This window comes from Hyperolius riggenbachi, chromosome 2 (assembly GCF_040937935.1).
Source record: "Hyperolius riggenbachi isolate aHypRig1 chromosome 2, aHypRig1.pri, whole genome shotgun sequence".
NCBI classification, from domain to species: domain Eukaryota; kingdom Metazoa; phylum Chordata; class Amphibia; order Anura; family Hyperoliidae; genus Hyperolius; species Hyperolius riggenbachi.
In genome coordinates this window covers 270,366,319-270,383,158 of record NC_090647.1, presented here as the reverse complement: position 1 = coordinate 270,383,158, position 16,840 = coordinate 270,366,319, and the positions used below count along the sequence as shown (strand labels likewise).

At 42.9% G+C, this 16,840-nt stretch overlaps 1 protein-coding gene across 3 annotated transcripts in view; it reads left to right on the top strand.

The window, feature by feature from the left end:
- Positions 1–16,840, top strand: part of TAF15 (TATA-box binding protein associated factor 15) — a 78,700-nt gene that overhangs the window by 19,430 nt on the left and 42,430 nt on the right. For 2 of the 3 annotated variants that reach the window (XM_068268660.1, XM_068268661.1), the window contains exons 3-7: positions 199–250; positions 2,168–2,309; positions 5,298–5,397; positions 7,654–7,865; positions 11,747–11,864. In XM_068268660.1, the coding sequence (XP_068124761.1) occupies positions 199–250; positions 2,168–2,309; positions 5,298–5,397; positions 7,654–7,865; positions 11,747–11,864 (624 nt within the window). The remainder of the gene's footprint in view (positions 1–198; positions 251–2,167; positions 2,310–5,297; positions 5,398–7,653; positions 7,866–11,746; positions 11,865–16,840) is intronic. The other variant, XM_068268662.1, reaches the window with a different exon arrangement.

Sequence of the window (16,840 nt, the reverse complement as noted above, 5' to 3'; positions counted from 1 at the left end):
ACAGAGAGGGGACAGGGAAAAGCTCCAATAGACTCCAGAGCATTTACTCCCCATAAGGAAGCCCCCCCCCCCACTACAGATTTGCTTTAAACCTACAGTTGTTTTTACTGGAGGTCCTCCTACATTTTCTTTTACTATTGAGTGAAATACTTACTATTACTGTGTTGCAATTTTGCAATGAATTATTTTGTCTTTCAGTTATTCTGCATATGGAAGCCAGGGAGGACAAAGCACTGGCCAGCCTGCACAGGTGGGTCATGACTATTTGTACTGTCGTTTTTGTTAGATTTTTGTTTACTTTAAGTGCTGATGCTTGTTAGAAAAAAGTTTTAGCTCTGGGATACCCTCCCTGAATGTTGGACTGTGGCATGGCTCATACAAGTTTATTTGAAACAGCTTTTCCAAAGAAACTTTCTTTGGAAGATAAAGCTGTTCCCTTTTCTCAAACAGATTATCAGGGGGCTCTGTATGGCTGATATTGTGTTGAAGCCCCTCCCACAGTGTGATGTCAGCACCATGGTGCTGACTTCACACTGTAGGAGCCTTGTTGCATTGAGGGAAATAGCAGCTGTTTCCAACTGCCAAAAAAGCAAGCTGCAGCTACTTCCATTGACATCACCTGCCAGCAGTAATGTCACCATGTGATAAATGTCAGAATGTAAATCAGGGAGAGGAAAGATTTTACAATGGGAAAACACTGACTAAATCATTTATACATAAGTATTGTAAAAATTAAGCACTTTTGTTCATTATGTTATGTTCACTGGAGTTCCTCTTTAAAGGGAAGATCCGCACAGACTATAAAAACAAACTGCACTTACATGGGGCTTCTTCCAGCTCCTGGCAGTCGATCGGTGCCTTCGCCGCAGCTCTTCTCCCTCCCGGCGCCCAGCGGTGAAGAAGCCGACCTCACCAGGTTGGCTTCATGTGCTTCATGGCGCGGGTCACACGGTGTGACGCCATCGGGTCACACGGTGTGACGCGCGCTGTGCACAGTAGAGACCCAATGACGTCCCTACATCACGTGACACCCCCCTCAGTGGAGCGCACCGAGGCGGACCTGGAAGCCGACCTGGCGAGGTCGGCTTCTTCACCGCTGGGCGCCGGGAGGGAGAAGAGCTGCGGCGAGGGCACCGATCGACTGCCAGGAGCTGGAAGAAGCCCTAGGTAAGTGCAGTTTGTTTTTTATAGTCTGCGCGAACCTTGCCTTTAAGGCTGGTACATACTTGCAATTACTGTCACCAGGCAGATATCGAGACTTAATCCCTTGGGCAATATTTCGTGGTAGAGGCTATACAGAGATTTTTCTAATCCCCATATGTGTTGCTAGCCCAGAGGCTTTTGCTGTGTACTGTTACTATGGCGAGGGAGAAAGGACCACTCAATTGGTGGGGAGAACAATGCCCTTGGACAGCACTCGGCTAAGTCGATCTAGCAGGCTGATTGCTGGACAGGGCCCTGAGGAAAATCTGAGGGCCACACTATACACATTAAATTCTCGACACAAGTGGCCTTGACTGGCTGCTTTGGTTAAGAACAGTCTAGCCTGTGTACAAGGCTTCAGCAGAGGGAGCAGACGTTGGGAGGGGTCAGCTAATTGGCCGTGTGTGAGGAAGTGGCTCCATATTTTGCGCACAAATCTCTGGGTTATGTGACTGACTTTTCCAAAAGGATTTTCCCAGGACTGTTTGAGTAATGAAATAGTTTTCTATCCACTAGGGATGGTCGATGAGATTCAAAATAATTCTCAGTTGATGCAAGATTATGCAAACGTTTTGCTAATTTATGCAACTTAAAAAGCAAAAAAAAAAAAAAATGGGCCAATTGAATCCCACCAGAATGGAATTCGATTGGTCCACTTTCATGCTGGATACATTTTCATTATCCTGCATCCAACTTTCAATTTGCTGGATGTATGCCCATATCGAGTAACACATTTTCTTGGCATAGTTGCATCAAGATCCCGACCCAACCTTAACCATTGACCCACTGAGGTCCCCCCATCCTGCCGGGACGTACTCCGTTAAGAACCTCCACCATGGAGAGGTACATTTGGAGGGGGAAAAAAAATGTTGCTGCTTGGTTGCTTTTAAAGTGGTCACGCGTTTTTTTTTTTTTTTTTTTTTTTTGTGTGTGTGTGTTAATGCATTATTTTTTTTTTCCCCAGGACTATTCAGGCTATGGACAAACAGCTGAGTCCTCTGCTTATGGGCAGAGTTATGGAGGCTATGGTTCAAGCTATGGACAAAGTCAAAGTCAATCAGGATATGGACAAAGTCAGCCAAGCTATGGACAAAGTCAGCCAAGCGGTATGTCTGAAAGTTGTTATTTTTATATAATTGAAAACTACCAAGTAACTTCATGAAGTAATATTAAAGAGACTCCGTAACAAAAATTGCATCCTGTTTTTTTATCGTCCTACATGTTCCAAAAGCTATTCTAATGTGTTCTGGCTAACTGCAGCACTTTCTACTATGACAGTCTCTGTAATAAATCAATGTATCTTTCCCCTGTCAGACTTGTCGGCCTGTGTCTGGAAGGCTGCCAAGTTCTTCAGTGTTGTGGTTCTGCTATGAACTCACCCTTTCTGGCCCCTCTATGCACACTGCCTGTGTGTTATTTAGATAAGAGAGAAGCTGCTCTAATCAGCTGGATAAATCGTCCTCTGAGCTGGCTGGGCTTTCACATACTGAGGAATTACAAACAAGGGCAAAGCTGTTTGCAGGAAGAAAAGAGCAGCCTGAAACTTCAGTGCATGGGGGAAAGAAACACACAAATGATCTCTTGAGATTCAAAAGGAATGCTGTATACAGCCTGCTTATGTATGGATGTATTTTCTATGTGTGGACATACTGTACATCAACCTACTTCCTGTTTTGGTGGCCATTTTGTTTGTTTACAAACAAACTTTTAAAAACTGTTTTTAACAACTTTTAATGCGGCGAGGAGCGGTGATATTGTGACAGAGGGTAATAGGAGATGTCCCCTAACGCACTGGTATGTTTACTTTTGAGCGATTTTAACAATACAGATTCTCTTTAATTGATGGAAAACTCATCTAAGATTTGAGACATTCGTGCAAATTTTTTTACAACATATCTGACTTCTAAAGATTCTTGAAGAACACAGCAACCGAGGTCCGAGATGGTAAACTAATGCTGGGAATACTCAATGTTTTTTCGGCAGATAAGGTGCGTACACACGCACTACTATAGAGAACGATGGGTCCGTCAGACCCTCCCGCTGGGCGGTCGTTCTCCCCACGGTAGTGCGTGTGTACAGTCTGTCTGCAGACTGATGAGGCTGTTTCTCACGCACTACTGTCGGGAGAATGACCGCCCAGCGGGAGGGTCTGACGGACCCGTCCTCTATAGTAGTGCGTGTGTACGCACCTTTTAGATGGCTCAATAGATCATTTTCGGCAGGTCCAATCTCATTTTGATCGGTTTTCTGTTTTATTTTCTAATTTGCTTCTATACAAAGTGATCAGAAAAACAATTGAAAATCAGATCGTACCAGTTGGAAATTATCTATCGAGCCACCTACCTGCCAAAAAAACGAATTGTGTATTCCCAGCATTAGGGTGCATGCTGTTCAAAGCTGACAGTCCAGGCAATTAATAGCACATGCTTGACCCTTCTGCGATAGGCCTGTGTGGGAGGGATGAGAAATGGCAGGTAGTGGGCCATGTGACTGGCTGGATGTGGACACAGCTTGTAAACTTTTTTTTTTTTTTTTTTTTTTTTGTATACAGCAATATACTACATACCGTAGGTGTGAAATGAAAATACAGTGGTTTGTGGTTACAAAAGTAGTATACATGCTGGCAGAAGCTGTTTAATACTTGCTGACTCAGCTGCAAGTCAGTGAGCAGCACAAAATGGGATGTAGCGATTCCCTGACCATGACAGATTAGTACTACCAGTACAAGATGCAGCAGATTTCAACGAACACCACTGTTGGTTTATGTGGCATGGTAGTCTTTGTACTACCTCCTTCCATCTAAACAGAGCGCTAAAACTGTTCAGTTAAAATGTGATGAGCATGTCAAAAGTAGGGATGGTCAATGAGATGCAAATAATTCCAAATTGATGCAGAATTATAGAAATTATTCAGTTTGAAAATGGACCAATCACAATCCCCCTTTGCAGTATTTGGTCCATTTTCAAATTGCATACATTTGCATAAACTCTGAATTACTTGCATCTTATTGACCATCCCTAGTCAACTGCTTCATTGGAGCTACTTTTCCAATACATGGACAGGTGAAGCAATGTTGGTGTGGAATGCAGTATGATTGGAGAAGGAACTGCACAGTGTGTAGCAGCATTTTATAGGCCTCAAAAGGAATTTTGTCTTTACAGGGAAGTCATTACTGATGCATATTACTGTGTGTTGGGTGGGTGTGGAGTTATGAAAATACATAGACTTGCATTTGTACCTACAGTTGTACCTACCACCTAGCTCCAGTAATGACAGAAGTTCCTCAGTTGCTGGCCTGTTTGAAGGGCCTACATATAGAACTCATCCAACTTGCCTCATTATGCAGGATTAACGAATTGTCCCTAACGAATCTGAAAGAATTTCAAAATGTAATCTCTACACAACTCGATTCCTAAGACTATCAGCCCATTCCTCTTGCCAACTCCAGGAGTTTATTACAGTGTAGTCTTCTCTTGCTCTGTCCAGTAGGGGAAAGTTTACAGCAGTTCAGTCTTTCTGACACACAGCTCACATTGTAGCAATCGACTGTTCAAGGAATAGCCATGTCTGTACCCTCGGTGGGGATCTTTGTGGCTCTTCTGCTTTTGTCACTACACACGAGGAGAAGAAAATCTAGTGCAAGTGCAGACTGCACCTAGCGCTGAAGTCACACGCACAAGATTTGCATAATCATGCATCAACTCAGAATTATTTGCATCTCATTGAAGTTATGCATCTCATTATGCACTTACTGGCTTTTAAGCTTGTTTTTATTGCACATCAAATGTTGAGGCTGTGCCTTGTTAACGGCATTGTTCTCATATTGTTTGCTTGTCTCCTCCTCCCAAATCAAGAGCATGCCCAAAAGACGAACTGGTTACGGTTTACTCTGATATATCCAATTGCCCTAAACCACTCTATTAACTGCTACCCTCACCAGCGACACTGTACCTGCAGCCCATTTACACACCATATAGTACGGTCTATCTGAGCAACACTGGCAAATTCGGTAACCTGTAGGTACCTGTGATGCAGGTCTCTAATCAACAAAGGATATATGAACAGCTTAGATTTTGATATGTGTACATTTTTAGGTTATGGACAATCTTCACAAGGGCAGAGCCAATCTGCTTATGAAGGCCAGCAGTCCTATGGAGAATATGGTCAGCAAAGTTCAGAATCTTCCAGAGGAGGGTAAGCATATCTCCCCTTTTACTTTAAAGCTCTGGGTAAGTTCCTCCTCAGGCGATTCCAAACATCTTTTGTTCTGCACATATGTCTTTGAGAACGTGACTCTCGCTGATTTTCTATAGCAAAAGGCTTCCTATGTGAACAGTGCTGACTTGCCTTGTTCACATTACAAATTACCAGCGCTAGGTTGGTTAGTGATTTTTTTAAAAGTGCTTTTCCCTGCATTTTGCGGCTAGAAAAGCGCTTTTGTGGCGCGATGATTCTTTTTACACTTCCTGACAGGCAGAAAGTGAACTCTTTGACCCGGAAATAAATACAATGTATTTATTCATAAAAGCGCATTTGGAAACTCGCTATTCAAAGTGCTTTTTCAAGCGCTTTGTGATTTCCCTATACTTTCTATTGAACACAAACACTCATAAAATGGTACAGGAGCCGCATTTGCGATTCAATAGAAAGCAGAGCGCTCAAGTATCAACACTCTCATAGGAAATCATTGTACAACCGCTTTTAAGGTGGCCACACACGATAAAATAAAATGATCCGATTTTACGGCAATTCGATAAAAATGATCGGAGCTCCCGAAAAAATTTAAAGAGACTCTGTAACAACAAAAACCTCCCCTGGGGGGTACTCACCTCGGGTGGGGGAAGCCTCCGGATCCCAATGAGGCTTCCCACGCCGTCCTCTGTCCCACGGGGGTCTCGCCGCAGCCCTCCGAACAGCCGGCGACTGTGCCAACTGTCAGTTCAATATTTACCTTTGCTGGCTCCAGCAGGGGCGCTGTGGCGACTTTCGGCACGGAAATAGACGGAAATATCCGATCTCCGTCGGGTCCGCTCTACTGCGCAGGCGCCGGAAACTTGCGCCTGCGCAGTAGAGCAGACCCGACGGCGATCGGGTATTTCCGCCTACTTCGGCGCCGAGAGGCATCAGAGCGCCTGCGCAGGAGCCAGGAAGGTAAATATTGCGTCACGGCTGTACGGAGGGCTACAGCGAGACCCCCGAGGGACGCAGGACGGCGTGGGAAGCCTCATTAGGATCCTGAGGCTTCCCCCACCCGAGGTGAGTACCCCCCAGGGGCCGTTTTGTCGTTACAGTTCCTCTTTAAAGCTTTTTTTTTTTTTCATTCGACTGAAAAATCCGATCGGATTTCCCGTTTTTTTTTTTCCGATTTTTATCTATCCATAATGCCAGATATTTTTCTTCAATTTCTCTAAAGATTGTGTGTTAGTCAATTTATTAATATACACACCCAAGCAATTTTCTCAGTTTCTAATCATTTTTATCATAATTGGGGAAAAATTTAACACAGGTGTGTGGTACATTGGTCATATTTTTGAAATGTTACAATCAGTCAGTCAGAAAAATATATTGCAATTCTTAAATTGAACAGCTATTTAAAAAAATTGTAAGGTGTGTGTGTGTGTGGCCACCTTTAGAGTGATTTCAAAAATCGCCAGCGCTTAATAAAACAAAACCTCAATGTGAACAAGCCCTTACACTTGTGGTTCCACTGTCATGCTGTGTACATGCTACAGGTGCTCAGTGCTGTGAATGGTGATAGTGTATGCGCTGTCATCCTTCTGGGAATGGAACACCCTGAAAAAAAGTTTCAATATGTCGTTACATCCGGGGCTGGGAAGTCAAAGCAGTTTTTGGTGTTTTTGTTTTTTGTTGTACCTGGTGGTTTCACAAACTTAGGCGTTGGAGTTGGATGATTTTTGTACCGGCTGCGCAGCCCTGGGTGCATTGGGCATGTCACAGCATTGCTATTGTATGTCCAGCTTGAGTCCAGAAAAGTCATACTGGTCGGAACTATGCGTTCTGTCGTTGTGACAGACACGTCAGCACATGTCTGAATTGATCTGTTTTGGGGTTTTTTTTAAACTAGTTTTATTGAATACATAACAATGCGAATGGCTCTAATGTTAAACAAATATCTATCAGCATGTCGGTTTTTTTTGTTGTTGTTTTTTTCCCCTGTTTTATTTTGTTCTGTGACTCGGAACATATTTTGGCTCAAGTGTGAACTGGTCTTCACTCTCGAACTTAGTCATTGATAAAACCTTGTTATCTGTCCCCACCCCCGGGACACTAAACTTGCCAATTGGCGATTATTCAGGAAAAGAAAACGCTTCATGCGTTTTGTCTCTTATTGCAGCAATTGTATGTTTTATTTATATTAAAAACCAAATCGCTACATATTTTAATACATACTTGAAATTGCCAAATATATAATCTTGGAATATTTTACAGTACTAAAGGCCCATATAGTGACAGCCAGTCTGGTAACCATGGACAGTCATACCAGCAGAGTCGTGATTCCTATGAACAGCAGGAATATGGACAGAAACCACGATCGGGCTATGGGCAGCAGCAGCAGCCGCAAGGATCCTTTGAACAGTCAGGCTATGGGCAGCAACAGTCTTATTCTTCACGGAGTGAGGGCTACAGCCAGTCGTCGCAAGGTGATGTGTACATATTTTAATGAACCTGTGTTGTTCCAGTATGCCTGAAATAAGAAAGAAAGACCCTCTAAAGCTGTATGCTCAAACCATGCCTAAAGCTACATACAGATGCTGGTTTGAACACTGCTGTGGCAAAAGATGTCACCTATCCTTCGCATTGTCGTCCCACCTGTGGGAATCTGCTCCGTCATGCTGCCCCCCTATCATAGCAATAGACGTGTTGCTAGGCTGTAGGGTGATGGTGCACCTGTACAACATTGGCCCTATTCTGTCACCCAAGGCATTGAGTACCAATCCCTGCCGAGCTACATAAATCCCTCGGTGTGTACGGGGCTTTAATGAATTGGTCTTACAGGAGGCAGCATCTTTTTAGTATGTCCAGTGTTCTGCTTTTCTGTGCGCTGATATGTGCTGCCATCCGCTTGCAGAGTGGTTCTCCGTCTGCATTGCTGTCCCTAGTTCCCGCTGCGCTGCCTGCCCATAGTCAGACCTCCAGATCAGCGGCAGCCCGCAGGGATACCAGATAGGGGAGCGATGTGCGGTAATGCGCCATAGACGTCAAATACAGGAAGTGACATCACTTGTCACTTTCTGTATTTGAAGTCTGGCGCGTTACCGCACATCACTTCTCTCTCTCCTCTCCTATCCCTGCGGGCTACTGCTGATCTGGAGGTCTGATTGACGGCGGGCAGCGCAGCGAGAACTAGGGAGCACATCCTCAGGTCCCCTGCAGTACTTCACCCCTGTCCTTTTAGGGGCCTGGCCAGTGTTTCCCTGGGCTGCAGACATTCCAGTCTCCAGAACCAGCAGACTGTGACGCGGGTCAACGTGATCCAGAGCATCCTGGGTGCACGGAGCCCGGCAAACTGCAGGAAGGAGTGCTGGTGTTTGTTGGGGGGGAGACGGGCGCTACTACATGAAGGAGGCCATCCAGCTCATCAGGGGACGGGGAGATGTTAGAGTGCAAGCACACTTGATCACAGCAGAGGGGTGCCCTATACTGCAGGGTGTAATAATCATACTTTTTCATGCCACCTAGCTGGAAAAACAATTCTGTGGTGAACACTGATATCTACAGTTGCAAAAGAGGACCTATTATAGTGCACCTCCTTTAAAGAGAAACTGAAGCGGAAAAACAATTATGATATAATCAATTGGTTGTGTAGTACAGATAATTACTAGAACATTAGTAGCAAAAAAATATTCTCATATTTTTATTTTCAGTTATACAGCTTTTTTTTTTTTTTTTTTTTTATAACACTGCATCATTCTCTAATATTTGCAGTCTACACACTACTCCGCATTCTAAAGGTTTTTTTTTTTTACAGAACAGGCAGTAAACTTTTGACCTGTCCTGAACTGTTCACTGCAAAACAATACAGGTAATGCCTAGTACACACCATACCATTTTCTGTTAGGTGTGTACCTAGCATAAGATAACAACCTTCAGAACACAGAGCTCTCTGAGACTTTGCAAGTCGTGGAGCTCAATGGCAATTTGCATAGATAACTGGAGTTCTGGCCTAGTGCACACCAGAGCGGTTCGGCTGCGGTTTGCGATCCGCTTGCGGGTGCGGATCCGCTAGGGTAATGTATTTCAATGGGCTGGTGCACACCAGAGCGGGAGGCGTTTTGCAGAAACGCATACTCCCGGGCTGCTGCAGATTTTGGATTGCGGATGCGTTTCTGCCTCAATGTTAAAGAGAATCTGTATTGTTAAAATCGCTCAAAAGTAAACATACCAGTGCGTTAGGGGACATCTCCTATTACCCTCTGTCACAATTTCACCGCTCCTCGCCGCATTAAAAGTTGTTAAAAACAGTTTTTAAAAGTTTGTTTGTAAACAAACAAAATGGCCACCAAAACAGGAAGTAGGTTGATGTACAGTATGTCCACACATAGAAAATACATCCATACACAAGCAGGCTGTATACACCCTTCCTTTTGAATCTCAAGAGATCATTTGTGTGTTTCTTTCCCCCATGCACTGAACTTTTAGGCTGCTCTTTTCTTCCTGCAAACAGCTTTGCCCTTGTTTATAATTCCTCAGTATGTGAAAGCCCAGCCAGCTCAGAGGACGATTTATCCAGCTTGTAAAAGATAAGAGAGAGAAGAGAGAAGCTGCTCTAATCCTAAATAACACACAGGCAGTGTGCATAAAGGGGAGTTCATAGCAGAACCACAACACTGAAGAACTTGGCAGCCTTCCAGACACAGGCCGACAAGTCTGACAGGGGAAAGATACATTGATTTATTACAGAGACTGTGTTAGTAGAAAGTGCTGCAGTTAGCCAGAACACATTAGAATAGCTTTTGGAACTTGTAGGATGATAAAAAACAGGATGCAATTTTTGTTACGGAGTCTCTTTAAGTATAGGAAAAACGCAAACCGCTCTGAAAAACGACACTTCAGAGCGGTTTGCCAGGTGTTTTTTGTTACAGTAGCTGTTCAGTAACAGCTTTACTGTAACAATACATGAAATCTACACCAAAAACGCTTCACAAAACCGCAAAATGCTAGCTGAAATGCTACAGAAAAAGAAGAAAAAGCGTTTCAAAATCTGCTAGCATTTTGCGGATCTGCTAGCGGTTTTTGGTGTGCACCAGGCCTCTGTGCTGGAAACAATATGAGACTCATATCTGTGCCACTGTTTTATTTGTTAGCTGTACTACACATACAAATATTCTAATTTTTTCCGCTTCAGTGTCTCTTTAAAAAAAAAAATTGTGTATTTCAATTTTTTATTTATAAATTAGTTATTGTAAACTCTTTCCTCACAGAGTTAGATTCTGAGATTTATTATAGGTGTTGACATATTTAGTCCTGTCAGGTGCATAACTGTGTCGTCTAAGACAGGTTTTTTTTATGCTGTTGCTTATCTTTTAGAGCAGGGAGCAAGTTCCAAATTCAATTTCGCTTCAAAGCTAATGTAAATGGGGGGGGGGGGGAAGGCTTAAGGAGAGCTAAAGCTCTGAAACCCATAGAGCATTTCCGGTCCTCTTGTTCCAGCACTTTCACAGATGGTCCAATCTGCCACTGCAGGAGGCTTCGGGGTCCATAGTGCTCCCAAAGATGGGAGGCTCCATACTGTGTGTGCGTGAGCGCGCAGTATGGAGCCACCCGTCTTCAGGAGCACTCGGGCTTCCGAAACATCCCGCAGCAGCACAGAGCAGAACTAGATCAGTCGGAAGAGCAGTCAGATACTTCAGACTGATCTAGTCAAACGACACTGGAGTGAGAAGTGGGAAGGCCCTATAGGACCCAGAGCCTTCTCTCTCCATAGCTAAGAGCCTCTTTCACGCGGCGAGCCTCCCATCTGCCAGCTAGTGAGCACTTTTCAAGTGCAATTTAATGCAGCAGATGGCCGCATTTGTAACCTCTTGTGTGTTAGCACTTGACATGCAGCCCAGTTACCCGGCAGCGAAACAACCATGATGTGTAGCGTCTAAGTGTGGCCATGCTCAGATGTGACTCAATGCAACGGATGCCTATGCGTTGCCTGTGCCGAGCGCCAGCAACTTTTGCCTAGTGCCTGGGAGGTTTTGGATTCAGTCTCTTTAGCCTCCATGTGAAAGTGGTCTAAAGAGATGCAATGACGATGCCCTTCAGAGTCTAAATGGACCACTAAAATGCTACCTTTGCTTCATCTACTCCATTTTCAAGCTGTATAAATTTGCATAATTTATCATAAACGTAGAATTGTTTGCATCTTTTTGATCTTCTCTAGCTGGAGCTAGCCTTTTGCTTGCTTGTGAAACTGTGATATCCTTACTAAACTGGCCCATGCAACTCTTACCACTACAGTAGTCTCATTCTACATACAATGTAAAATAGCTGTAATTTTTTATGCAATGCGTTTGTCCCTTCTATATCTATACAGATGATAGCCGAAAGGACACAAGCAGGTATGGTGATAATAAAGGCTATGGTGGACCCCAGAGTTATGGGGGAGGCCGTGGACGTGGTGGCTATGAGGAGGACCGTCGAGGTGGCATGAGGTAAGCAGTAATGTCAGCACAAGGTATACTTTGTATGAGAACGTATCTTCATTGTGTTGATGTAACTGGTAGTAACCAGCAATAAAGTGGGGTTTTGTGATGTGCTTTGTAGAGCAGACTATAATATTTTATACTTTTGCAGGTAATATTTTAGCTGAATTTACCGTAGTTTTGACCCCAGTATTATAGTGCTTTAAAGTTATTCTTTTTAAGACTGCATTATTCCCTTTATGCAGTCTTATGCTGGGATTACGTGATGCAATTTCCCGTCTGATCGATGGTTGATCGGACAGGAAGTTGTAGCGTGTGTTCATGTCCATAATGCTCATGATCGAAAAAAGGATTGTTTTTTGTTTTTTTTTGTTTTGCTTTTTTTCCCCTGACTTTGCAAAATCGATCCCTTTCTGAATCGAAAACAGATCAGACATATCTGAAATTATTGCCCCGATTTCCGCCGATCGAACGGGAAATTGCATTGTGTGTTTCCAGCAGAACTCCTACCGCAATGTTGGCTGGTGTCATTATCTATGCTCTGCTGAGCCTCAGTGAGTCCCAAGAGTATGGCTGTACTACCTGGTTTAGAAGCTTACCCATACCCATTCTTACTGGTGTATGCCCCTCCCAGCCTCCTTGCGGTGCCATTGTCTGGCCTCTGAATGAACACAAGTCATAGTCTGATTCTGATATTTACTAGGGTGACCTGCAAAGGCTGAGTAAAGCACTGCTAATGATAGCAGTCACTACTGCTCAATAGAGATGGTCCATGAGACGCAAATTATTCTGTGTAGATGCATGATTATTCAAATGTTTATATGCAAATGTATACAGCTTGACAATGAAGCAATCCATTCCCACCAAGGTGGAGTTTGATTGGTCCATTTCAAGATACAAAATTTCCATAAACTTTGAATTATTTGTGCTTCATTGACAATCTTACTACTCAGGTAGTAAGGCTATCTATTGTGATTGCTTATTTTAAAGTGAAACTCCACTTTGTAGCACTAATCTATGTTCAGAGCTCTTTAACCAGACTACAGAAGTCCCCCCTTTTTTCCGTTAAATGTTAGAAAGTTCTTTCCATTCCAGTTTGGAACACAGTGAATTTAAGTGACTGCAACAATGGATGGAGCATCCTCTTGCCAAAATCCTTCCTTTTGCTGTGTGATTGACTGCACAGAGCAGGAGCCCAGGTTACTCATTTTCTTCCCTTGCATAAATTGGTGGTACGCTTGACTCTTAGACTCTGTTACAAACTGTGTGGAACTGGATGTTTTGCATAGACAAAAGTGTAAGCAAGCTGAAATAAAGTTTGCTATGATTCCTAGCAATGTACAGGGTGGAACTCCAGACTAATTTTTCTCAAAAGTGAATTTTCATGTTAAGGTTTGTAGACGGTTGACAAGGGGAAATGCAAATGCTCACAGAGGGCACTGCACCTTCAAGTACTTTCCAAACTGACTCTGAAGCTGAAACCCAGGCAGTTGATACCAACTCTTCCTCTCAGGGTTTGTGAACACATTCAATTTTTCCACTTTCGTGTAGTAGGTGGACCAAAGGATTTTAAATACTATGAACAGTTTGGTAACCTCTTGCACTACATGGGAGTGGTAAAATTTGCAATTTGTTGGCCAGTCAAAATTGTATACTTTAGTTGTTGTGACCTAAGTGCATGGTGACCCTGGAGTGCTGAACACCTGAGCAAAGCGTATAATGGTACATGCTAATCAAATACAAGCATTAAGATGAACACCGATTTTTAAGACTGTATTTTCATATTCTGTTTCACAGCTCAGGTAATGTAGGCTCATGTTTTGTAGTGGTGTATGGTGCTTTTTGAAGGCAATTTTCATTTCCATTCATGCTTTTCAAGGTGCTACTCGCCTGCTACATGTTGAGCTAGGTGGTGCTCTGTCGGACACACACTAGCATCACACTGAGGAATGAACAGCAGCAGCTCTGATGCATTTGCCTAAGCTGAAAATACCTTGAGAGAAGAGGGGAAAAAGAACTGGCTCTCGAACATGTCTAGTGAAATTTTCAGTGAGATGTTTGTGGTGTGGGTGTTGCTGGTAGTTTTGGTGTTCAAATTTGGCATAGTTAATTCAGAAAACCCGAAATAGTTCTAATTCCTGTTGTGTAGCAGCAAATATGTGGACAGTGTCAGGGGGGAGTTCACTTACTTGCGCGCCACAGTGCTTTTCACGTGACTCCGATGCTTTCTTCGAAGGATGTATGGGAGCCGTGTTAAATGCGCCATGATACAGAACTGAGTGAACTACCCCGGACCTTGTTCGGGGCTGAACAGCGATAATTGGCTTACTGATCCGAATTCAGACACCAAGACTAGTTACTGCAGTCTTTTTTTTTTTTTTTTTTATTTACATTCTATTCAACTCTCGCTAGTCTCTTTGTGTTTTTGTTTTTTAACTTCACCATAACACCCCCCCAATATTCTTTAGACATGCTTCTGAGCTAACATTGTGAGCTCACTCTCATGCAATATTGGCAATTTATCAAGGAGCTCCAACTTTAAAGTTCCAGTCAATATGCCTCTATGATGGCAAAATCAGAAAAGTACGCATATGTAAAGCCAATTTTCCTCCATTATGGCATAAGAAACCTGGCTTTTTACTTCCCTCAATACTTTAAATATGACTGAAGTATTCAGGCCCTTCTGTGTCTATTGATTCTACTGACTACAGTCATGCAGCATACTAGTTTCTTGAGTGCAGAAGTGTCCAGAAGGACAAATTCCAGAAAACGCTAGTTGTAAAAGACCGTCTTAATGCTGCCACGGGTATCCTTTGCATGCAGACTCCCCTTCGCTGCCATCAGTGTGTGGCACCGAATTGATGTTTAATAGCCAGTATATTACATGTTTGTTTCTGGTAGTACATGAGTCATGTAAGGCTGTAAAGTGGGGATTAGATTTAAGTCTTATAATTTATTATTTTTCACATACTGTTTTAAAGGGAAACTGCTAAAACTTTTAGTTGGGGAATGTTAAAAGCTATTATAGTTAATATTTATAATAGTCAAATTATTATGGCTGCCTTTTTATAAGCCTGAGAGGTTGTCCCTGACTTCCTATCCTAGTAACTGTGATCTCCAGCACAGGCTCTGACAGTGAGGGATAGATGGACATGGTACTACTGTACATGCACTCAGTACATCTGTCTGCATTGTACAGATCCCTTTACTCTCTTCTGTCTTATTGTCATGCTTGTTGATGGGTTTTCCAAGAGCAATTCTGTGTAAATTTGACATTCTAGCAATCCTCTTGTAATATGTGTCCTCTACCTTCTGTTTTGTTCCAAACTTTTCCCTGAGCCCCACTTCTGCGGACTCCCTGCGCTCTTGCAGAAAAGGTCTTCGGCCTTTATCTAAAGTAAAGTGCACAGAGTAGATAAACATTAAGTCAAAATATGGTATACATAAATGGGTAATGTTTCTATTTTTCTCTTATTTTAATAATTGGGCATTTTTTTTATTTTTTTAATGGAGGGATTTGTAGGATAGTTTGCAATGCAAAAATCGCCCACTTTACAGCTTACACTACTAACGTAGACTGCCCTTAGGATTGTTGCCTAGAGACGTGCTTAGTTTTTCTTCTAGACATTAATGTACAGCTTTTATCTAGCAGAATATGTAAAGACTGTTCACGCTGGTTGCGGTGAATACTATTCTGCATCACTTCTTCTCTGCCACAGCCTGGGCTTCTAGTACATTCCCTACTATGCCATTAACACCAAGTTAAACATAAAAACAACCTGTCTAGGTGGATTTTAAGGCCGTAAAGATGAGCAACCAGGTTCAGATGTATTGAATAAGGTTGCACCACTATAAGCAACTTCTATTAATCTCTGCAGTTGCTGTCATGTGACCACTGTTTAATTCTCTAGTCCTCTTCCATGTGTTTTTTATGTGCGACGTAGGGGCTAAAGAATGCGGCATCCCCTGTCAATGATACTGTTCCAGCAGTGCCTTTTGGGAGGAGGCATATCCTAAAATACCAAGGTGCCCGCCCTCATGCAGCAAGAAGGGAGAGGATGGTGACACCAATTATCCTAAAAGGCAGGCATTGTACAGTGTAGTAGTTTGGTGGAGTCACTAAGCCTAATTTCCCCCAAAATAATTTTAAAACTAGATTGTATGAATTGTGCAAAAATGTCACGTAAAATGCAATTCTATGAAAACCCTGGGAGCCTTAAACTCTGAGCTAGACAAACCTGCAGAGTGACTTCCTTCAAAGTAGTGTTAAACCTTTTCTCCTTTGCCTCTGTCACAATTCTTGAAGGGCTGTGAGACACAAATGACTTTTAGCACCTCTAGTTTCAGGTGCTGGTATTCTCTGGTGCAGATTGATAACTTTGTAGAAATGGATTGCAGCCAGCTACAAATCTCGATATAAAGCTGCTAGTATAATATGACCGGTAGTAATGTGCTTAAAGGGACTCCGAGCAGTGCAGAAACTTTTTTCGGACTTTTCCATAATTAAAGGAAAGAGCTAGAGTGAACAGCAACTAATCTTGCTGCTAGAGTTCCATAGAATAGTGCATGAGCCAATAGATGATTCAGGCTTAAAGGGACTCCGAGCAGTGCAGAAACTATGGGAAGATGCATATCATTTTAAAGCTCTCTTTCTCCTCTTTCCAATGATATATAAACTGCCGCCCTACGCCTTTTAGTTTTCGCTATTTTCGCGATTAAAATTGCTGCGGATGCGATTTCGATCGCGAAAATAGAGAAAACTAAAAGGCGTAGGGCGACGATTTAGGGGTCGTCAGAAAGAGAAGAAAGAGCTTTAAAATATCCATCTTTCCATAGCTACATTGTATTACACAGGGCGACTTTTTCTCAAAGTCAGCAGCTCCATTCAGCAGAAAAAGTCGGGCGACGGTTTATATATCATTGGAAAGAGGAGAAAGAGAGCTTTAAAATGATATGCATCTTTCCATAGTTTCTGCACTGCTCGG